A 23,912-nucleotide genomic window follows, 5' to 3' on the forward strand; every position below is an offset into this window, starting at 1 on the left:
AACTAACCAACAGTCTCAGCTTTATGACCTCCGGGGGGACCTGTGCCCTAGTTTGAGAGCCACTATATTTTCCACTAAAAGCTTCCTTTCTACCACACACCAAAACACGGTTGCATTCCAGACCATTTACCTTTTCACTGACACTGCACTAAAACTATTATCGACTGTGACCATAGTATTCGCACCATTAAACATTTTTTTTTAGTTCTGTTTAAATAGATAGATAGATAGATATACTTTATTGATCCGGCAAGGAGACATTTTTAACAAAAAAGTCACATTATAGCATGTCGTCCAAAACATGAAAAAAGTCATACTATAGCATTTTGTCCACAATAAGAACAAAAAAGTCACATTATAGCATGTCGTCCAAAACATGAAAAAAGTCGAAAATATGAGAAAAAAAAAGTCAAACTTTTGATATTACTCAGGGTCATAGTCGAGATTCTCCTGAACGGGAATCCAGTCAAAGTTTTTCGCCAGCTATTACAGATTATTTGTGATGAATATTTTAAATTAGGAAATTTCAATGTCAAAATGTGAAAAAAGTGAACTTTGCCTTCGATTTTCTCAGTAACTGTAAGGTATAAACTCTTGATATGAAGTAAGGTCATAGTCAGGAGGGACTTTAACAGGAATCCACTCAATGTTTAACGCCACCTATTCAGGGTTTTGTTTTATTCATGTTCAAATGACGGACAAAACGCTTTTTGACAATAAAAAAATAAATAATTTGCCTTTAAATTCCTATCCACTATAGCATGTCGTCCAAATTATGACAAAACAGTCATACTATAGTCATACCGACGTGTTCCAAGTTTCATGAGCTTTTGAGTACGTTAAAGCCGCCAAAAAGGCGATCAAACACAAATAACGAGAAAAAGAATTAATAAGGGAAGAATTAATTCCTCGAAGAACAATAGGGCTTTCGCACCATCGGTGCTCGGGCCCTAATTCCTTGAAGAACATATAATAAGACGTCAGGACTTTGTAACGCATCGTCATCCAGTTCACTCAGCTCGGAGGCTTTTTGCTGCTCCAGTGTTACTTTGAACAGCAGCTAATAAAACATTATCTAACAAACATGACTGCGTCAGTTCAATGACCAAAACACCAACAGAAAATCAATATTCCATTTCTAATATTCCCATTATTTGATTGTTTTAAATTGTACCAAAAGTCAACATCGTTCTGCTTCTCTTGTTGCAAAGCTCATGAGAGGTCAGGTCGACGGATGCTGCTGGAAGGACACAACGTTTACAACATTTCCCGTCGTCGGACTCGTGAAACTCTGTTAGGTGTGTGTCGGTGGTTTAGTTTCCCATGCGCTGGTCTTGTGCATCCGTGTATAAACCCATCACTTGATATAAAGGTGTTTTTTTTTGGGGTCTCAGATCTGTCGCGACCTGTGCAAGGAGACTCCAGGTAGCTTTTTCCGCCTGAACAAAGAAGCCGCGCTCGTGTAAGAAAACGAAACACAAACGTTTAAAGCTCCAACCACAGACTTCCTGCATCCGTTGACTTCTTTTTCATTCTCTAAATCACACCATCTGCGCTTGTACAACGCACGCAAGTACAACACCACAATTTCTCCTGTCGGCACGATGTAAACAAATAGGTCACAGAAAAATTACTCCAAAAAGCATATTGACTATCTGTAAATCACCTGCACACAGCAACAAACAAAAAAAACAACAACAACATTTTGACAACTAAGACATTTTGAATTTAAACACTGGAATGTAACGGAGTGCATTTAAGTGTAGTTTTGAAGTGCTTATATTACACTACATATATTTAATCAGCAGATCGATTTGTTACTTTATAAATTTCGGTTTCACAGACAATCTTTTTGTAAATCTGATGTTACGCATTAAAACCAAACCCAGCAGTTAAATCCATTAGTTATAGTAAAATTTTACTTGGCTATTTCATCAGTAATAATAAAATAATACAATGGCAATTATTGCCATTACTATTAATCTGCCCTTTATTTTCGGAGAGAATATCTTGTTTTGTCTGAACCAGCAGCCTAAAACGTGAATATATTCTGTTCGTAATAAAAAAATAAAAAAAAAAAAAGACTCCCAGAAGATATTTACATGAGAGAAGTCGGAGCAGCAACATTTGTGCTTCAAATAATGACTTTCTTACTCTAATGGAAAATGTTCTTCGACGTAAGCGCCTAGATTAAAGCTATTTAATAACACGCGTTAGAACACAGTAACATAATGGTCCTGCGGGAGAGAAAATCAAATGTTTCAGTGCTATAATTCCTTATTCTTTATTCTCTGTTGTTGTTGTTGACTCGCTCAAAGAGTTTGCAGCTTAATTCCTCGGAGGTCACGAGATCGGCTAAATTTAGCCGTCCCGTTATCGCCGTTGTCACGGCGCGAGCCGAAGCTTCGTCGCACGTGTTCGTAACCGTGACGATGAGCTGAGGACGAAGAGGGTTATAAAAAAATACAAAATAAAACCGCAAAAAACCACAACGGGGGACACAAAGGGCTGCGCCGCTGCGACGGACTTGGGTGAAGATCCCCGGTGAACTTTTTTTTTTTTTTTTTTTGAGATTTCAGCGCCGTCACCATTTCCCGAATGAATCACAGAAAGCAGATAATAAAACCACGCATTCAAATTCATTTCACTCAATTTGTCTATTTAATATATAAAATACGGTAAAACATACGCAAAAAGGATAAGGTTTCAAGGGACTTGGATACTTTGGTACAACAAACACTTTTTTTTGTAAAAGCGGTATAGAATTTCAATAACATATCAGTGCATACTTTGTATATGAAAATATACACAAATTGTATATCATTCTCAAAAAAACAAAACAAAACAAAAAAAACAACAAAGAAATATTTTCTTTACAACAAGAACCCAAAGCGGACCAGCTCAACACAATATATTAGCTATAAATTTCATCTTTAGTATGTCATATGCTACATTATTCAGAGTAGTTTTCAAACTCATTTATGACGCACGTCCTTATCATTACTGTACGTAACATGTGGTTTTGTTGTTACCTGTATCCCATGCATTTACATGTTTCAAATTTCATGAATTACTAATTTCAGTTGTTTCCCGTTTTTTTTTTATAAATATATTCTATATCTTAATTAAAACTGCAGCATTTAAACTGGTATTTCCTTCATTGCGTTTGCTAATACCACAATAACTGATCGTGCAATTTTCAGCAAGTTCTTTTAAAAAAAAAAAAAAAAAAAAGGAAACCAGTACTATATGTTTTATGATAAGGAAGATAAAATAAGAGAGAGAAAAAAAACAACAACAACAAAAAAAAAAAACAAGTTGGCTATCCTACACAAAATAGCAATAAAATTTAAAAAAAAAAAGCTCCATAATAATATCATTATAATAATAAGACGATGGAACTGTCACCGGCACAAATTAATCCAAAAATAGTGAGATTCTAAAAAACAAAACAAAAAAAACCATTGTACACGACAGGTAACGGGTGCAGGTTTTCATTTCTCATATAGATTGTCTCGTGACTACGCTGCTAGATTGGACAGAGAACCTTTTTTTTTTGTTGTTTTGTTTTTTTTTTTTGTTTGTTTTTGTTTGTACACGAACAAATCGGTGCGGCGTCACATTTCAGTCGACCGTCAGCGCCCGCACGAACACAAAGAGTTCGCCGTGGAAAGGAAAAAAAAAAGAAAAAGAAAAGAAAACGTGCGTAAGAATGGAAACGACCGCGCGGCGAGATAAGCGGATCGTTAGGCGGCTGCCGCTCGTGGCGATCTTTACAGGCGCGGGGAAATTTGCTTTCTTTTTTTGTTTGTTTGTTTGTTTTTTTTTTGGCCGAGAAGCTCGATACCCGGCCGTGTCGGTGGAGTAAATACGAAGCTGCGGAAGGGTTAAAAAAAAACAACAACAACGTAAAACAAGTCAGCGCCGTCCTGTCCAAACAACATCTGCCGCCCGGCGACTCTTTAACGCTCAATAACTAACGTGATTAAAAAAAAAAAAAAAGTTTGAAGTGTAAATACTCAATTTGTGATGTTGTGGTTGGGTTTAATGCGCCGGGCTACTTCTCGGCGGGGCGTGGGAACTTTCCGTGAGCTTTCCATTGCGTTCATGCAAAGTCAGCAAAAAACACAATACTGAATATTTGAAGGCGAGCTTTGGCTTACTTTGACGGGCGACATATAAAACTTGTTGACGGTTTTACTTTTGTTGCCGTGAATATTTTCCTCTTAGAAAATAAACCTGAAATATCAAAACATCGCCGGAGGGCCACGACACCCGGCCCTCCGTCCGACCGAGCCCCCCCCCCAAAAAATTCACATTTACCGCAGAAACGCAACGTCAAGTGTCGATCTTGTTGATTTGTTGGAGAAAAGACGCGACCAAACGACAAACCGGGCAGCCGATTTCCTGACTTCAAAAAAACAACAACAACAACAACAACAACAACAAAAAAAACCCCACCAAAGCAGAATTTTTGTCAGCTTAACATGGAAAAGATTTCGCGCAATTATTGTGAATGGAAAAAGTGTGTTTTTACCTCCACAGCTACGCTACAAGTGAACGTCGGCGTCCCGATGACGTCGCCGCGTGCAGTTTGACTTCGATCGCGGCTTTTTCAAATACAAGACGCGCGGCCGGAGGACGCCGCGACCGGGCGGGCCTCCCGCGGGACGAGAGCTCGCGCGCCGCCGCCGCCGCCGCCGGACTGAAACGGGTTTACTGAAACGAGCCCGACCCGCCGCCTCTACCCCGCACCGCAGCTCCAAACGCGTCAAGTTCACGCTCGTATACGCAAACGGGATCCGCTGAGAATCGACACGTCGCTTGTTTTTAGGGATACCTAGCAAAGTCTATGCAAATATATTCGTATGTACACACGCGCGCGTCGTTGAAGCCGAAAAGCTGTTTCGCTCCGTCGCCGGCCGAAGCGGTAGAAATATAGAAAAGCGTATTCTTCCTTTCACTTTCTGAAACGCGGCGAAGAGCTAAGGAGAGCTAGAGAGAGCTAAAGAGGACATCGAAGCTTTTGTATAAGGAGTGAGTTTCATACAAAGTCAGAATTCCTACTTCTGGACGACTAACGGACCTTCAAAACTGATTTATTTTTTTAAATTTTTTTTTTTTTTAAATACCAACAGATAAAGAACACTCGGACTGAAAGAACCAAATACTTCCCTACTCTCAATAAAAAAAAAAATTAAAAATTAAAAAATTAAAAAAGCCACCAGAGGCTAAAAAAAACAAAAAAAAACAAAACTCTTTACTATGCTTTTAACTGGATGGCATCTACTCCTGGTAATAAGCTGAGAGACCGGCTGGATTTCTGGTGCGACGATTTCCATCCAAGTTCCAGAGGAGATGAGGTGAGAGGACGGGAGGAGGAGGAGGAGGAGGAGGAGGAGGAAGAGGAGCACCCGGTCTGTGAACGAAGTGACGGCCGACACGAAGCCTGAAGAGCATCGACAGTTTCTGGTTCTCAGTGTTTCCATGACGGTGCGAGTGATAAACGTTGTCCCCCGGGCGCGCGCGCGAGAGGCATTTGGCATTTTTTTTTTTGTTTTTTTTTGAAGAGCTGTTGATATTGGCACTCCGGCGAGGTGCTCGACTCCAGAGCCGCTGAGTGCCACCTGAGGGCTCGGGCCTGCCTGGCTGCATGAGGTTGGTAAGTGCGACGGCGAGGGAAGGAGGGGGGGAACAAAACAAAAAAAGAAAAAAAAAAAAAATCCATTAATGTAGAACTATCCTCACCTAGAAAGACCTCGTCTGAGTCCGTTTGTGTCGTTGCCAGCTCGACGCTCGGTCCTCAAACTCGTCCGGATAAAAGTTCACTTCCAATAGTGCAGCTTGGAAGTGACGCAGGAGAACGGACGGCGCACGAAGCCGAGTGACGTCGGATTTTTGCACGGCGGAAAGTGACTTGAGTCGTGCGGCGGAGGTCCCGTGACGTCGACGAGCCGCGGGTCGACGTCGTGAACGGTGTAAGCGCTCGGTGTGGATACGTGAAGGTGATGCAGAAACCGCGCTGAAAGATAAAAAGTGTTGGTTTTTTTTGTGTGTGTGTGGTTTCGTCGGATCGCAAAAAAAAAAAAAAAAAAAAAAAAAAAAGTTTGAAAACCTCGTTTCTACTCAAAAGAAAATCACGATACGGGAGTCAATTCAAGCAAGAAGGCTTTTTTAAAAATCTACTGTACTTCTAATCGGGGGGCCAAAATATCCAGCCGAGCGCCGAGCCGTCCTCCTTCGCTCAGGACGAACCCTAAAGGATTTCATGAATCGTTTTATGGTGTTTTTGGCAGAGCCTCATGAGTCTGGGTGACGCAGCTGAGTCGTATGATTCTGGACAGAGGCAGATGTGTGATGATAGTGTCACGTGGCAGTGGTGTTGGGGCAGTGGGGGACTAAGAATGAGTGGGGGTGGGTGTGTGTGTGTGTGTGTGTGTGTGTGTGTGTGTTTAGGAGACACCAAAACTTCACTGTGGCTGCAGGGAGGTGCTGCTGGAGCCTCTATGTGACCCAGGTGTCCAATCTCATGCGCTTGATGTTTCCTCCCTCCTGCTCCGGTTCATTTGACGCCCTGAGGAGGTCGGCCGACGGGCTGAAGTCGGGCGGCACTGACCTGCTGGCGGGACCTGTGGCGCCGGCCGCGCCTCCGCCGCCTCCGCCAGCACCGCCGCCGCCGCCGCCGCCGGCCGCGCCGCTGTCATCGCGATCGCTGCCTTCGAAGGAGCTGGCGTTGCTGCTGACGCTGTCCGCGGGCGAGCGGCCGGTCGGGGGCTCCAGGCACAGCAGGGAGCCCGGGTACTGCGGCGGAGCGGTCAGGATGGCTCCCCCCGAGGTCGAGGACGGCGTGGTAGAAGAAGAAGAAGAAGAAGGAGGAGGAGGAGGAGGAGGAGGAAGAGGGCACGGGGTGCTGCGATCCCGGCCGGGGGAGATGGGCTCCGACTTGATGCTCACGCTGGAGTTTGTGTTGACCGTCAGCATGGCGCCTTGAGGTATGTGGGTCACCGGCCTGAGAACGGGGTCACAGAGACGGGAAGAAAATGGAAGGAAGATAAGGGATAGAACAAAGAGGGCAAGCAAAAAAAGAAAAAAAAGAAAAAATGAAATTACAAATGATTTATCACTTGACAAACACGTGGAAAACTGTGAGGCCACTCGTGTCAAGACAACAACAAAAAAAAACACATTACAAAGCACAGCACCAACGGGGAGAAGCCACACTCGATTATTCAACAAAACAATCAATTCTGAGCCTTTTAAAAGCAGAAGCAAACACCCCGACTGCTCCCAAAAGATCAACAGAAACAGCCGAGGAAGCATGAAATGATTCGCGTGACAGGGCGGTTTGCAGTGAGTCAGCTTTGTGATATGAAGGAAACTACGAGCGACGAACAGAAAAAGAGTCTCGGGTTAGAGGACATGGCGGAAACCGGAAACTACGTCTCTTTCCTGTTTGACTGCAGACAGCACCAGACATGCTTAAAAGAAGGAGGCAGCCAGAAGCGCACAGACACACGGGGGGGAAAAAGGAAGTGTGATACAGTACCGGCCCAACCACTCATCTCTACCCAAGAGCAGGTTGGACGGAGAGCCAACACTGTGGGGAGAAAACAAAACGTTGGAGCCCAAACCAAAGGGAACAGGTGGATTAGAGAGACGTGCGGAGAAACATTATTGCGGGCGACGTTTCTCCTCTTTTCTCTTTCTCTCTCTCTCTCTCTCTCTCTCTCCAACAACAGCAATAATGTCTTCGCATCAGAAACACAATTTTAGTTTCCAGCACACAATGAAAATCCAGACATGAAACTCTTTTTGTTTTCTGATCTGCGAACACACACAGCGAGTGGAGCGTTGACACGGGAGTAAATCTTCCCGCCCGACTACAGAGTGGGTACGGTGGCCTTTAAGGACAACAAAGACTAAAATGCAAAAACATGAACAATCTTGATCAGGCTGGGGTTTTTTTTTTTTGCTTTTTTTTTTTAAGACCGTGACCGGGAAAACACCACGAGCATGCAAATGATGTGATTTGTGTTCTGTTATTTGCATCATTTCTATTTTTGAAGGGCATTACTGTTAATGTTTGTCCCTTTTGTTTTTGTATTCACCTTGGCATTTGCAGTATTATATAATCTTGGGTGCTGGATTTCTATTCTTGCATGCGTTTGGTCCTCATAGGCCACCGTAATTGTGTACGTTACAGAGGTGCAGAATTAAACATGAAGAATAAAATAAGTTCAAATGCAGTTTGATTTCTTGAAGCAAAAAAAAAAAAAAAAAAAAAAAAAGGGCTAACATTCTTGAAACTTAGCTGAATAATTAATTTGGCTGCAGATTAAATTTTTTTTTTTAAATATTACCACTACATTAACTTGTGCTGCTAGCTAAATATAAACAATATATAAAATATATCATGTTGTAGTGGTGGCAACAGTTTAACTGTAGTGAGTCTAGTCAGTGGGCCAACAGCATGCACAGTTTCATGTATTCTGATATATTATCGAGGAATTCATACAGATGCAGTAAACTGCATCACATCTGTCCAAATGAGCTGCATCCAAAGATTCATTAAAAATACATTTCCAATTTTTGCAATACTACGGTTAAATGAAAAAAAAAAAAAACTAAAAACTGTTACAGTCAAGTGCTAATTTACAAAAAGTAGAAATTAAGAAAATATGTAGCAGCCACATTTATGAATATCCAAACTTCAAATAATTGGAGAGAAGTTTGAAAAGCGTAAGCAAAATAATTAAGTTCATTTGAGAAATTAACTCTTTTTTAAAAAAAAATTTTTTTTAACCAAATAATTGAATTTTGACTAACTGGAGCAGCATCCTCACCGATCGGTCACAAGCGTTTTAATAAATGAATAATGGCTTCAGGAGTTATATTTTGAAGGCCATTTGGTTTGTTAAACTAAATTCACGGCTGTCTCCACGGCAACGTGCAGTGTACTGCACTGTAGTTTCGGTTTAGACAGAATCCCTTCAGATGCAAAAAGGAGTACAACCCCCCCCCCCCCCCCTACAGACAAGGTTCACGACATGTCACACACGCACACACTAGTAGCTGCTGTTCACCTCAGATTGGCAGCCAGACTGGACACCTGGCTAGACAGCTCGCTGCACTGTTTGTCCACGCCCCACATGCTGTGGACGAGAGGAGAGAACACACTTCAAGGATCTGGTGTTCACGCTACCAAACCCCACAACCCGAACCCTGCGGCATTCAAAGCAGCTCTGCAGTCACCCTGACGCTGCACCGGCATGTTAGAAAAAGAAAAGAAAAAAAGAGCACTAATCTAAAACAGACGCTTCTCAGTATACTTATTTAATAAATCCTGATAGAGAGGCAGGAAGAAAAAAAAAAAAGTGAAAACATCTGTTCAAGTTTAATAAAAAAATGTCCTCAAATCTAAGAGCAACAATCCGCCTGCACAGTAAATTACGTTCAGATCAAGCACTGGCAGAAACGTTCTCTTCTTCAAAGGGAAGTTTTACGTCTGACTGAAAATCATCACGAGCAAAGTGTGGATGTGTTTCTCACGTACTTCAATTTCTAATGTGCTCTCAGTGTAAGTGAATCTGCAGTTATATTTCTTTGTAAAAAAATGTGGTAATTAGTCAGACAAATTACGTGGATATGTTGAAAAGCTTGTGTTTTTAAGTATAAAATTGCCTCTTTGTGTTTCCCTCTTGGGCTGCAGCGAAAACAGGGCGAGTAAAGGTCACCGTTGAATACAACCTGCACAGAAAAGCCTTTGAAGTCTTTATTAAAGCACCATTAAATTAAAGCTGGTAATCACATTACACATTATTTATCTAAATGCGCCTAATGAGATAGAACATTCAACTACGTTTCACTGTTTACACACTTATAAAGTTCAGGAGATTATGTGTGAAAAGCCCTTCTTCTACAGTTGGCTCTACTCCACTCGACATTACACGCTTTTGGTACCAGGTACTTTTGTGTATTTTCTTTCCCACTGTAGATGGTAACCCCTCAATTCGTCATCATTACTACAGCAATAAATCCTGAGTCCTTTTTCTTGGCAAGCACACTTGTCCTCAGTTGAGTGGATTTGCAGGACCGTTTGTTGTACTCCAAAGAAACCTGTGGCCACCGTAGGAGCTTGGCAAGTTAACAATGGCGGCTTTGTGCATGACGTCCCGTGTCCCGCACGCAGTGATTGCGGCAATCCTCTCTGACCAATCAGTGGTCTGCATTGTTTTCACCTCAACTTTCAGCATCGGCTCGGGTCGCTTGGAGCCTCGATGAAGGTGACACCAAAAACAGTACCGGGTACCAACCAGAACTTTCGCCCGGTGGAAAACACGAAAGCAAAGAGCAAGGTCGAGTCGAGACAGTTCCAACAGTGGAAGAGGGGCTTCCGTGTCTAATGGGTTTTATTTTAGGGTCTAAGAAGTGTCTTCCGATATAAAATATTAATGTCGTTCTTGTAGCATGGTTCGGGATGAGGGGCGCTCGACAGGGAAAACCAAAAACAGTACAGGAAGCACTTCGACAAGAGAAGTTCTGCCTTTTAAACCAACCGAGCCTGCTGATTTCGAGAAGTCTGTCTTTCCATAAATATGATACGTCACCATTTACCAGTTGTCATAACAGAGTTTTAGTTGACAGGGAGAGTTGTGGGTCATAGAAATGTTTGGATTTGTGCAATTAATCTGATACTTAATTGTTCTGCTTTTTTTCCCCTGAGACAATAAATCACGTCTTCCTTCCAAACAAAGTTTCACACGGCCGAGTGCGTCAACGCCAGAAAAACTGCTCGTGTTCAGATCGATGTTATGAGAAGGCTGAGATGGTGAGATGCTGGTGAGAGACCTGTTCACTAAAAAAAAGATGTGACTTGCTTGCATATAAGGTCATGGTATGGATATCATGCAAGCTGACTGGGAAGGTCAGTAGTTCAGCGTAAAGAAGGTTAGCTGTTACACAAGGCGGTTCACGAGAAGTTTCTCAGCCACCGCGATCATCCCTCGCAGCAGAGTAAAGGCTCGAGGGAAAACCGACATGAGAAAATGAAGGAAAGACTTACACTAGGTTGCTGAGTGATGCAAGATTAATCTGCTGTTGTTGCTGCTGCTGCTGCTGCTGTTGTTGTGTTTGCTGCTGTTGTTGCTGTTGCTGCGGTTGCTGGGAAACAGCCTGCTGCTGTTGCCATGTGGACACGCTGGTGGGCAACAAGCCACCAGGGGATGCCAGAGCGTGTAAAGCGGTGATGTCCGCACTGGTCAGCTGGTACTCTGAGAAAGGGCAAAGGTCACAACAAATACCTATTCATTTCTCTTGTTTAATCGCGTTGGAATTGGTTCTGTCAGATTAAGTATGATTTGATCCCAATCACGATACTAAAAGACTACACGAGGTGCCATCAAAAAGTTCCAGGGATATTTCTGTCGCATATGAACAGAGTGCAGCAAAGTGATGCACATGGAGCACGTAGAAGCAATAACTTTCATAAGTATTCCAAGTCACATCGCTGGATCAACATCAGCACCTGCTATTCTGTGACCAGTGGGACGTGCTGATCTGTGATTTCTCCACACACCTGAAACACACATCAAAGTTTGAGTCCGATTTTTGGGGAACAGGAAGAAGTCGCGGGGAGCCAAATGTGATGGGGAGCGACGATTTGTGTTGTGAAGGGCGAGAAATGCACTGTGAGCGTCACACTGTCCTGTTGGAGAAGCTGAGGAAGTGCAACTGAGCCACAGTTCAGGTTGTTTGCTGATGCCTCAAAACATCACAGCCGAACTCGGCGTTGACGGTCTGACCCTGGGGGACAAATTCCCGGTGAACAACTCCACGAATGTCAAAGACAACTCGTATGGCTGCACTCCTGACTCTTCGGTGTTGGACAGCGATGTTCTGCCCCTCTTGAAGCATGAATGCCACCCAAAGATCTCACCGTGCTCATTGCTTTATTGGCATCAGTGTTTTGGAAGATTTTTAAGGTTCTCAAACTTTGATGTGCACTCTCTGCTCACGTCTGCTATATAATCACAAATGAGCATTACTCATTACTCATAGGAGTACTAGAGGTCACAAAATCGTGTGCAACACAGGTGGTGATAGTGATCAAGCAGCAAAACCTGGAATACTTACTCATGAAGGTTATAGCTTCCTCTTGCTGCATCACTGTGCTGCGCTCTGTTCGTGCAGGACAGGAAAACTGTCTTTGAACTTTTCTTTTCTTGTTTTTTTTTATCACCCCTCGTATGTATTTCTATAAGAATCAGCTGCTGCCTGTCATTTAACTAAAAAGCCTACTTTTCACTCCCCGAGTTGTTGTGTCTGGTTCACCTGTGTTGTACGCTGTGGGCATGGCGGAGAAGGGCAGCCCCTGTGCCAGGAGGCTCGGTGTGGCTACAGAGACCACCGGTGTGGTGAGGGTTTGTGCCACCTGGATTCCAGCCGCCAGCCGCTGGGCGTTCTGCCAGAGAGGACCACGGCATGTTAGTCACAGCAGAAACGAGGAATTCAACTTTCACATGTGACCCAGAGCTTAAGACTTACCACAGTAACGTCACATTTTAACATGCTGGGAATGACAATGTGCACATGGCTGGAGTCATAATGATGTTCCACGTCAAGTAAATCTCAAAGTCAGAAGTGGATTTACTGTGAGGACGTTCTTGATGACATGCATCAAAAACAGTTGTTTGGAGTGAGTCATATACAGGTGAATTACATTAAAGGCAGTTTATTCAGCCCTCTGTTATAATGCTGTATTAAAGCAAGTATATATTTTTCAAAATGCTGCTAATAAATGCTTTAAAATAAGCTGACAGAAATCTTATTAATTATTGCCACAACTGTGAAACACAAATGGAGACAATCACACATCCTGGTTGAGAAACAGGAGTAAAACCTTTCCCACTGTACTGCAGCCTTTTATTGATTACGTGATTCCGTGGTAAACTAAATTTTATTTCACGTAATTTACTTTATCATGCTACAATAGATTTGGTCAAATTCAACATTAAGGGCAATCTGCTGTATCACTGTAATTCTATTTTAACTGATATTAATCTGGTGTTTTCTCTATACATACGTTGCATCAGGTGATCTGTGCTTCTTTCCATTATGGATTGTTTTACATGTATATGTTCAGTTTTGAAAAAGCATGATAAAATAAAAGTCTGTAAAGCATAACTTGAAAGGAAATCTACAAAACACTACCATTTCTACAATAATGTAAAAGTTTATGTATGTATAAGTCATATAAGCGACTACATGATGCTATTTTAAGACAGCAGCTACTCATTATTTGCATTATCTCCAAGTTTGTTTTGATTAATCAAAGAATTGTTTGGTTTATTAAATGATAAATATCCATCGCAAACTCTTATACCCGGGGCTGTAATTCTTATTCCAACCAAATGTCAAAAATTTAACAATTTACAGTCATAAAATCAAGCAAAACCAAACAAATATTCACATTTAGGAAGCTGTTTTTGTTTTTATTTTAAAATACATAAATGTTTAATGAGAAAAGAAATTGTTGCAAACGAATTTTGTGTTTAACGACTGTTTAATCTACTGATTAATTCAGCTAAAATACCATCGACAGTACTTGGTATTTGGCGTTTTATACTTTTCAGACTCTCCGGTCTCTCTACTTTAAAAATACGACTGTTGCCGTCGTTCACGCAGATTAAACCAAGAGCTGGAATTTATGTGCAACGACTGTGATGCAGCTCGTTTGACGCAATCTAATGTGCAGCTCATCTCATGATTGTCCAGTGGATGTCACCAAAGGTTCTACAGTACGCATCCTGAGTGCCCTTTTTATATTTCTATCATTCACTCCTATAGGAGGCCAGCAGGTGAGTGTTTGTACACCAAGACAACCCTTTACATGACGTGATATTCAGTGTCTCTCCATCACAAGTGCAACAGACATGCTGCCAGATATGTGAATCTGCTGCCATGAGGTTTCATTATTATGTACCTATGGGAGCACAACCCTCCGAAATCTGGCTCAGATGAATTATATCACAGATTAAAGCAAATTGATGATCTTTGCAGGAGAATAAAAATAACGGGTCTGCATAGAAAAGGCAGAAGATGCAGTAATTCTAGTCTGGAATTGCTCTTCTGTGCTGTGAGGCTGATCAACCTGAGAGGAAACATTCAGCAGAGTTATGACTGTAACACTGAATTTACACAGAGAGAGAGAGAGAGAGAGAGAGAGGAGAGACAGACCGGAGAGAGGAGCCAGATTCAATTATCTGCCTTTGTGAAGAAGTGAGGAGGGGCAGCGGGGTGAGAGTGATGAAAATTAATCACCATCCTCTGGAAAATGAGAATCTTGCCTGTCAACTTTGAGTGGAATTGTAAAAGAGGGGGAACGACAACCGCCACCAGCAGCAGAGAGCAGCGACCGTCATCCGCTCTCTCTGAGTAAATCCAGCTGAAATTAAAAGGAGAGTTTGCAGGAAAAAAAGCTCTCTCCATCGGCGAGTTAGTCTTTAATTTTTGTAAATCACTCTCAGGATAAATAACATTTTCCTGTACTATAAATATTTTATGAGAGTATAATTTATGGGGCTGCCACTAATGATTATTTTTATTCCAAAATAATACATCTTGTCAGAAAATTCTGGAATATTTAAACTGCTTGTTTTATCTGAACGGTTCAAAACCCAAAGATTCAGTTTATTCTCATAAATGATAGAGAAAAGCATAAAAAAAAAAAAACACTCGAACCAAATTATTTTGCAAAAAAACAAACTGCTGGTTAACTTTTATTTCAATCTAATAATTAATCATTCGTCTAATCATGTCTGTATGTACATATTGGTTTTGGAGGTAAACGTAAAGATGCGACTGAGGTAAACATTTGAGTGAAATGCCTTTAATGTAATGCCAGTTCGTTTTTTCTCTCCGATTGACAAGTTTTTATTTTCGGTGGAAGGTGGAAATGAGTCGGTGTGAGTGTCAGTGAACGGGGAACATGCTCTGCGGCGCTTCGCGCCGCAATGTCCAGTGAGGAGACAGCCATGCTTTAAGTGGCATCATACGATGAAGGCAATGGGCCCGATTCAAACCTGACGGGATCACTCGAGGACAGCTCTGATAAAAGCGCTGTGAACTGATGACATGAGTGGAGGTCAGAATTACTTTTATATTTCCACATTATCACTGAGACGTTCATGATTCTAAAGAGATGCTGGAACAACACATCCATGAGCTGTGAACCACATGCAGTCAGGTGGAAACCACAAACCATCCTGAGAAAAATGTCAGTTGAGCAAAAACAAAACAATGAGAAAAACTCCTGCGGAGTGTCGTATTCATGCTAATAATGTGCGACAGTCGACAGCCATCGACTCATGCGAGTGACTGACGTGGGGGAAATCACCTCATTTACCAATTCCAGCTCATCCTCTGTCTGCAAAGGGTGGTAACAGAGAGGGTTACAAGTCTAGAGTGATTCAAAATAAAAAAGAACAATAATAAAACTACTTACTGCAGTTCGGCAGCGACTTCATCGATGTCGCTGGTTTTTTTTTGTGGTTTTTTTTGCAAAGTTTACATAGAAATAATTATGTTTGTGCTGATTACTAGATGTGTGGGGTCTTAGGTTGAGGGGTTAGCATCACTCTGCCTGCGTACAGTCGTCATAGAGTAGACCAACACAAATAGAATAACTGGTGTCAACGGTCTGGAGCTTTCAATTATGTCACACAATCTTCCTCTGCAAATATCACTGTTTTAAGGTCAAAAAAGGAACTTTTATGCCTCTATCTGACACCCGGCGCAAAGCGGAGCCATTCAGACGCAGTTGTCATTTTCCCATCCAGAGCTCACCTTGTTCAGATTCCTAATGTACTTGCGCCCATGGGCATGTGGGTCTTAAATAAAGTTTGATCTGGCACATTGTTGAAGCGTTGCTAACTTGAGACGGCAGAAAGCGATTGCGCGATTAACCGTCTAAAACCTGGTTTCATGTCAATGAGATTACTTAAGAGACCAAGTACAACCCATTGCACTACAGACCGTGTACTCAGTGTGTAAACTAAAAGTCCTGAAACCTGCAATATAATTAGAGGCAGTGAAACAGGCTGTAAACACAACCGGGCCGTATTATCACCTTTTACACCTGAAAATGATGTGATTCTGACTATCTTGCAGGTTTGGATTGACGCTAAGGAATTCTACAGTTTAACAGAGCCCTTATAACATACAACAGGTTTTTATTTTCCTGTTATAAACGAATGTGTCAGTATGAAACTGTGGTTAAAGACAGCTAAAGCTGACCCTGAGCCAAAGAGATTGGAGCTACGGCTATTTGTATGAACGCTCTCACCTTCCAGAAATCACAATAAATTCCTATGCAGTGAGAAACATGCAAATGTAATTCTAAATGTAAATCATATTCAGTGAATTTAGAGGTTTAAAATAACAGTAGGTAAGAAGAAAAATGACTTGAGGACGTAAATAATGTGAGGTTGAGGGAGAACTGCAGGAGGAGAAAAGACAGCAGAGAATTATGCAACGGAAACTGCAAAGGAAATAAAGTGATGTGGAGAAGTTACAGGTAAGAGAGTTTAATATAATCGTGCTGCAGAACACATCACTGTTCTCTGTTCTTGAGACTGACAGCAATTAGAGACAATTTCTCTTTGCCACTTTGTTCATTTCTCCTGGCCGAGCCATGTGACCTCGTTGCTGTTTAGCGAGATGTTGCCTAGCAGCGTAAACGATAGCTGTCTGAAACTCAAAACCTTGCAAACAGTAAAGTAAGGCCAGCTTTTCTATTTTTAACATTAGCGACACGTGTAAATTAACAACTGACAGTTTGAATAGATACGGCCTATTAGCACATCTAATGTAATGGATGATGTGTTGGCTGAGGTGATAACTCCCCGTGGGTTCATTGTGACGAGCGACTCTTTTCACAGTAATCGTAGTCGTTCGATCAATGTAAATAGGAGAATTAGAAGAGCAGCTTTTCTATGGAAACTTGTACATAGAAAATACAATAACTGGGCAAACTGAGAAAGATTCTGTGAAGCGAGTGAAAGCTCCAGAACATCCACTTCATGGACCTTGTGGTTGGAATGAGCTTTCAGTCTCGTGTGAAATAATATTTTACAGACCTAACTAACTGTCGGTGGCTAACATACACTGTCACACGTGGCAACAAGAAACGTGGATGCAAGTTTAGTTCAAGAAGTTCCGAGAAGCCTCGTCAGCATGTCGGTGGGAGTTGGCTGATTCATCGAGACTTTACTAACTTTGCCAGAGTAAATAATGACATGTTGGACCTCAAATATTTAGCACAGATCTGTCTCCAGGTCTCTTCTAAAAAACACAAAAATGATGGCAAACAGCCCTCTCAACAGACTGCTTATCTTCAGTCTAATTCTTGAAATTCATTCAATACTCCAACATAAATTCACAGTGTTTTTGTATAATTTCCCATCTCACTCGTTGGGCACTGAAGAAATACTTTTCGGAGATAAAAATGTATCTCCATGTCCCTGAATGACTCAAAGGTTTCAGCTGTGTCTTTGCTTTGTTGTCCTCAGTTTTACTATCTCAGGTAACTCAACTTTTTAAAAGAGATGAGAGCAGTTATACAGAACAAAGTGAGGTTGTTTGAAAGGGTCCAAGTGTTAACTAAATGGACCCAGACAGGCCAAGTTCGGCTTAGTTAAGCTCACCATCTGCATGAGGCTCTTTCCGCCCTGTGAGGTGATGACTCGGAGGTCTGGCTTGCGGCTGTTGACCATCTGGGGGCTGGGAGGTGGGGGTGGAGACTTGGCCGGAACTACTTTCCCCAGACTGTTGCCATTGGAGACGGTGAGGAGGCCTGGGGAGGCCCTGGCACTGGTGTATCCATTAGCTGCGGGGAGATGGAGGTACGAATGGACAAAATCAATAGGAAAATCAAACAGGTGAATGCAGACGGTGGGGTATGGTCAGCGTGCGCCCTCAAAGTTGCATGACCCTCCAAAGGTTTCTTTTCCAAACGGTTATTCTGTTCAGAGAGGCGATCATTTAAAGACGTGTTAATAACAACAGAATAAAGGTCTCTGCAAAGCAAATGTCACGTGGTGCAAACATTGGGGATTATTGGACATGATGTCAAGACAAATCTAGTCCCTCTGTTACAATATTTTGCAGTGTCATCTTTTTAATGTCAACATGTCCTCTGATAATAAATATGACTATTCAACCAAAACATTTTGAAAAGATGTCTCCTTCTTAATCTAAATATCAGAACATTTTTTCCAGCATGAAAATATAATAGTGGTCTATAAGGCTGACTACAAGTCCCAGAGGAAGTGCTGGGAATCCCGTGCATTTCTGTTGTTGTTATCGTTGGCATCCCCTGATCTTTGTAAAATACAATCACAGAAGGTGCAGAGGAGGAGAAGAGGAATAAACACTCCATCGGACAGCAGACGAACACTTGGCAGCGAAAATGAAGAAATAAACAAAGGATAAAGCTCAGGTTTTATACAAATACAAATAATACTCACGGACTGGACTTGGACATCCTCCATTTGAATTATTCAGGTCGCCTCCAAGAAGAGCACCTTTTAATAAAAGATTAAATGAATAGAAATGTTGAGACTGAAGGACTAAAACCACACTAGAAGCTTTCACATTTTCTTAAATGAATACAATAAAAAAGCCCCTGAATGACTAACGAATGTTGTGATATGAGCATTTCCTTTTTATTCTCAAATAATAAACATTTCACCACTAACTGTCAAAGGAAAATCTTAATGTGTACATATGTACATTTTATAGTTTTGTACACTGAAAAATGTGCCGTGCCTGCCAACAAAACTGGGCCAATACATACAGCAGTGTATACTGTGTTTCTTGTTTTGTTTTACCTTATCAATTTATTTATCTTGCATTTCTTTTTTTGGTTCGTATGATTACCCTTTTTCTAAATATTATTCCTGAATGCAGCCTGTTTGATACAACCTCAAGAGCATGTTACCCTCTATTTCACTGCACAAACTGTCTCAGTTTTGACAAATAAAACCTTTAAATCTTGTATCTTAATCCAGAAATATTAACTGCACTTCTTTCATCCTTATTATTAAGGTCATATAGGTATAAACTAATAATTAAAATGTAATACAAAAGTAAATAAAAGGAGTGTAGGAAATGTCACAGTGCAAAATAGTCCAGAGGAAAGTAAATGCACAACTCCGCTCCGAAATTAAGCAGCATATTATGCACAATGGCATGAGGCCACATACATACACGTTCTAATGCAGTCTGTGATTATCTAACACCAGCGTGCAGCAACTGATTACAGTACATACAAATATAATCGTGTCCTTGAGGAGGTAAACATGATTTAAAGTGCCCCTCCACTCAGAAATGTGATTTATTTTTTTTCGTGTTCATGCACTTGAATGTTTGAGCTTCACTCTGAAGGATGACGTGCGTGAAGAGTTTAAAACTAGACGGCTGTTTTTACATTAGTTCATGGAAGGGGGAGGTTTCTCGGTGGTCACTGAAAATGGGTTTTTAAGGGGCCAGATAACAAGCATGATTTGGGAAATCATCAATTTTTTTTGAAGTCGATTAAGATCCAGTTCAACTTAGACAAGTGTGATTTGGAAAACTTGGAGCTTCCAGTGTACTTTACCATGAAATACCTACTGGACTTGCGTCCAGTCGGTAAACTTTAGGAATTAAATATATTTGCATATTCTAAGATTCAGAATTAATTTTTTTAATGAGTGAGAAAAAGCAGATGTAATTCTAATGATTTTGACAAGATAAATTAACTTTTTTTTATGCAGACGTAGTATTTTACATACATCTTAAAACAAGTCTGGAACGGAGGTTATTTTTAAAAAAGAGACATTTGTGTAAAAGTAGTAATATATTCCTGAACTGAAGATCATTGACTGTTTGTTTCTGCAGTTCTGCCGTCTTGTCACACTCAGCAGAAGATCACTAGCTCACCTGCACTGGCTGGTCGCTGTGGCAACCCGGGAGACACCGTATTTCTCTGAAGAGCCGGTTGCTGTGGCGACAGGAGGTGGGTATCCGTGAGCGACGACGATGTTACATAGGAGGTAGTTACCAGTGCATTGCCAGGATTACTGAACTGCAGTGTGCTTTGATTGGTTGCCTGGACGGTGACTGGCATGGAGAACGTCTGGGGCGGAACTGCTGACTGCTGCAAAATTCAGACAGAGAATTTCACTTTTAGTCCTCAAAGTACAATTTCCTACTACGTACGACAATCAAAACCAATACATCTGCTGCTGTGCTTAATTTCATGATTATATCATGAGAGGTATGCGAATTTTGTTATGAAACGCTAATAAAGCATTAATAACCTCACAAGAATCATCTAGTACGCAACCAAAATCCCTTTTTATTTTTTTATGTTTTAGTGCAATTTTCTGTGTCTTTCATGGGTTTTATGTTTTGGTTGTTGAGGCTTAAACAAAACACTGATGTGTCATAAGTGTTAGTCTATTTGCTGTGTATAATTTAAAGGCATCAAGTGAGCAGGAGTTATTGACTTTTTGTCTCGTTGACCACTTCAAATTTGTCTTTAGAACTACAGCCTGATGTAACAGTAACCCCAAAAAAAACTGCTCCTACAAACTACAACTGTTATCTTTCATGATGATAAAAAAAAAAAAAAAAGATAGAGGAACTTCACACTGGTACCAGTTTCCTGCAAAGCAGAACAAAAGCAGACGAATGTTCGACCACCACATTAAGAGAGAAGCAGAACTAATTGTAATTAAAATATACTCGGTACGAAATATGAGATTATTAAGTAAAGTTCAGATGACTTACTCCGTAGCGTTTGAAGAGAACATCCAGGTCTTCTGTGGTCTTACGGTACTTGTCATCATTAAGGGGACTTTGGTCAATTGAGTCTTCGCCGTCCGGCTCTGGACTGTCACAGCCGTTGAAGCCTTTCTTTCTCAAAGTCTATGAATGTAAACAAGAGAGAAAGTAGTTGGTAAATCAGTCGGTGTGGTTGTTTGGAACGTACACAGGGCACCACGTGGAGGTACAAGTAGGTCTGTCGGTCCGATCGTTCCATAATCGCCTGGTCGTGACAATTTGAGGTGACTGCATTCATTTTGCATAATCGTTTCCATTCATCTGTATAAAATCAGCTAGATTAATCTAATAAAGATATCATATTTCTAGCACTATTTGCACGTTGTTTTCCACCGTTTGAGGTCTGATTGGCGCTATTTTGTTGACGTCATCGTGTTGTGCCCCCTTCTTCTTCTCCTTCTGTGGTCTAATGGCACAAGTGGAGAATTAGCGCCATCAAACTGCAATGTTTATTTTGATTTGTCAGTAATTGATTTGTACATTTCAGTAATAAGCTTGACACGTTGCCTTCCAAGACAATGGTAGGGGGAAAAACACTGCTGTAATAGAGTCGAAAAAGACTTGTATACCTGAAAACTTGTATAAGTCCATAAACCCTGTTTATAATTTCCACTGTTTTAAGGTTAATTCTCCCTGAAGTCAACAAATTTAGGAAAACGTGCACAAAAGTTTTCAGATCACCTGAAAATCTAACCTTTGCTCAATCACAGTTACAATAACCCGGCCGATGTGATGGATTTACCTCGATGATGTCTGCGTTGGTCCGGCTCTCATGCGGCTCGTTGTACTCTGTGTATTTGAGCAGGACCTTGTCCATGTCGGTGCTGGCGTACTGGAACAGCTTGTTCGCATGGTTGAAGATGATCAGGGCAATCTCGCAGTCGCACAATACACTCAGCTCGTAGGCTTTCTTCATCAAGCCAAACTTTCGTTTTGTAAATGTCACCTGTGAGAGAACGGTGGAAAAGGTTCGGGCAGAGAGAAAAAAAAAAACAAAGACGTGAGTTTTGGTGGACTACTTCTTTTTGACACTGATCACTTGGGTTTATGGAGTTTTTAACATTTTTTGGTTTCACAGTTTTCCAATCCCTCATGTTTCTTTCTCAGAGTTAACACTTCTTAACAGGCAGGCTAGATTGGCCCCTTTTGATCTATAACATTTCAAACCAATCTCTGCCCAGCATTTTTTACTCAAAGTAATGAAAAACGTTCTCTTTCAGCAACTGCGGTCTTTTATAAGTAATAATTGCATCTGGGAGGCTTTTCAATCTGGTTTTAAGTCATATTGATTCTGCCTTTTTAAAACGTTTTTAATGATATTTTTTCTCATCGCTGATGTTGGTGGTATTCTTGTGTTACTTGATCTTACTGTAGCATTTGATACTGTGGACCATGAGGCTTTTTTTGTCTCCGATTTTGAGCAGTGCGTCAGTATCCATTCCACTGCTTAAATCTGACGGATAGATCTTTTGTTAGCATGGGTGACTTCTCACAATCTGCCCCTCAGACCTGTGGGGTACCTCAAGGGTTTATTTTGGTTCCAGCTTTGTTTTCATTATATAAATTGCCTCTTGGATCTATCTTTACAAAAAACAGAGTATTTTCTATTGCTTTTATGCTGATGATACTCGGGTATACCTACATGTTAACACCTGACTGGTTCTTCTCTAAATCCTTTAATAAGCTGCTTGGCCAATGATAAAACTCAACTTTCACAAAATGTTCTCAATCTCAATAAAAATAAAACAGATTTTGTTGCTCATCCCTCTCACCTACAAGCAGTGTCAGTTGATAATAGTTAATCTTTTCTGGGCTCAGTGGCACCATACTGTAAATAACCTGGGTGTTATTTCCAATTCCTCTTTCAAACTAGATCAGCAAATTACATCTTGGAGTGGTAGCTGAGGCTAAACCCTTGTCTTTTACAGACCTTTAGAAGGTTACTCATGCATTTATCTTTTAGCCTCATGCATTTATCACTTAGACGTTGGACTATTGCCACTCTTTGTGTGTTGAAATGAACCAAACATTTACATCCCAGTTGCAGTTGGTTCAGCATTGTGCAGAAAGTCTCCTGACTGGTACACGTAACATGAGCACATTTCTCCTATTCTGAAATTTATTTTCTCTAGAATTTCCATATTAGGCCTAATTTAATTTTAATTAATTTTTTTAAGCATTATGAAGTGCACATGTATGTCCTTGTGTGTCATTCTGGCTTATTATTGCATTTTTTATTTTTATTTTGTTGCTTATTTTGTCTTTGATGGCTTAAATGTTTCAAGTTTTTGTTTGCTGCTGAGCAGTACTATGGTTGATTCTTGATTTATTTAAAATGTGCTATGTAAATAGTCCTGACCTGCCTTGACTTAACGTGTAGCTATTGATGTAAATACCACAGCAGAGGGATCCTACATGTTTCTCCGTTGCACAGATCTTCTGTGATTCACACACAAAGAGGTCTGGACTTGCAAATCAAAATGAAATTGACAGTTCAGGACAAGAAGGAGCCGGTGACCTGTGAATTTTCAGCTGCCTTGTGATGCAGAAAATAAATACAGTCACATAACTGACAGACACATTAGGTAACAAAGGCAGACACAAATAATAAAACACTGTTTTGTGTATCCCGTGTAGTTCTGCTGTAATAAAAAAAAGAGCCATCAATGAAACACAGTGAAGTCAGTTCTCAGCTTCAATACTGAAGCATCTTTGTACACTCAAACTCTGTTTTTTTAAGCAATAAGCAGTGACTATTCATTTTCTACTGAATTCAAACAAGAGTTTTCTCTATTAATACAACCCTCAAGATTTCTATTTACTGATATTTTTAGCTTCTCTGATGATTCTTATTTATTTGGGCAGACTTGTATCCAAGGAACTTAAACTAAAAATAGTTAACAGACTGCTGACTGATTTCTCTCATTTCAGTCGAGTTCCCAATGCTTCTGCCATTATTACATGTGCTCTGTAAAGTGAGACAGGGTGCTTGAACGGTGCATGAAGATTATACTGAAGTCCAACTG

At 41.0% G+C, this 23,912-nt stretch overlaps 1 protein-coding gene across 7 annotated transcripts in view; it reads right to left on the reverse strand.

The window, feature by feature from the left end:
• Positions 1–2,642: 2,642 nt before the first annotated feature.
• LOC138215036 (myocyte-specific enhancer factor 2D homolog) overlaps positions 2,643–23,912 on the reverse strand; it is a 33,039-nt gene continuing 11,769 nt past the window's right edge. The window contains exons 3-13 of one of the 7 annotated variants that reach the window (XM_069176971.1): positions 21,629–21,832; positions 20,833–20,970; positions 19,981–20,197; positions 18,525–18,581; positions 17,703–17,884; positions 15,404–15,424; positions 12,331–12,460; positions 11,063–11,270; positions 9,084–9,152; positions 7,547–7,597; positions 2,643–7,009 (exon numbers count right to left, since the gene is read on the reverse strand). In XM_069176971.1, coding sequence (XP_069033072.1) covers positions 6,505–7,009; positions 7,547–7,597; positions 9,084–9,152; positions 11,063–11,270; positions 12,331–12,460; positions 15,404–15,424; positions 17,703–17,884; positions 18,525–18,581; positions 19,981–20,197; positions 20,833–20,970; positions 21,629–21,832 — 1,782 coding nt within the window. In that variant the 3' untranslated portion in view covers positions 2,643–6,504. Of the gene's footprint in view, positions 7,010–7,546; positions 7,598–9,083; positions 9,153–11,062; positions 11,271–12,330; positions 12,461–15,394; positions 15,458–17,702; positions 17,885–18,524; positions 18,582–19,980; positions 20,198–20,832; positions 20,971–21,628; positions 21,833–23,912 lie in introns of all 7 variants that reach the window. The other 6 variants (XM_069176970.1, XM_069176969.1, XM_069176972.1 and 3 more) reach the window with 6 other exon arrangements.

The sequence above is a fragment of the Embiotoca jacksoni genome, unplaced genomic scaffold (assembly GCF_022577435.1).
Source record: "Embiotoca jacksoni isolate LCO1_2020_lvr unplaced genomic scaffold, fEmbJac1.0.p SCAF_7, whole genome shotgun sequence".
Taxonomy (NCBI): Eukaryota; Metazoa; Chordata; class Actinopteri; family Embiotocidae; genus Embiotoca; species Embiotoca jacksoni.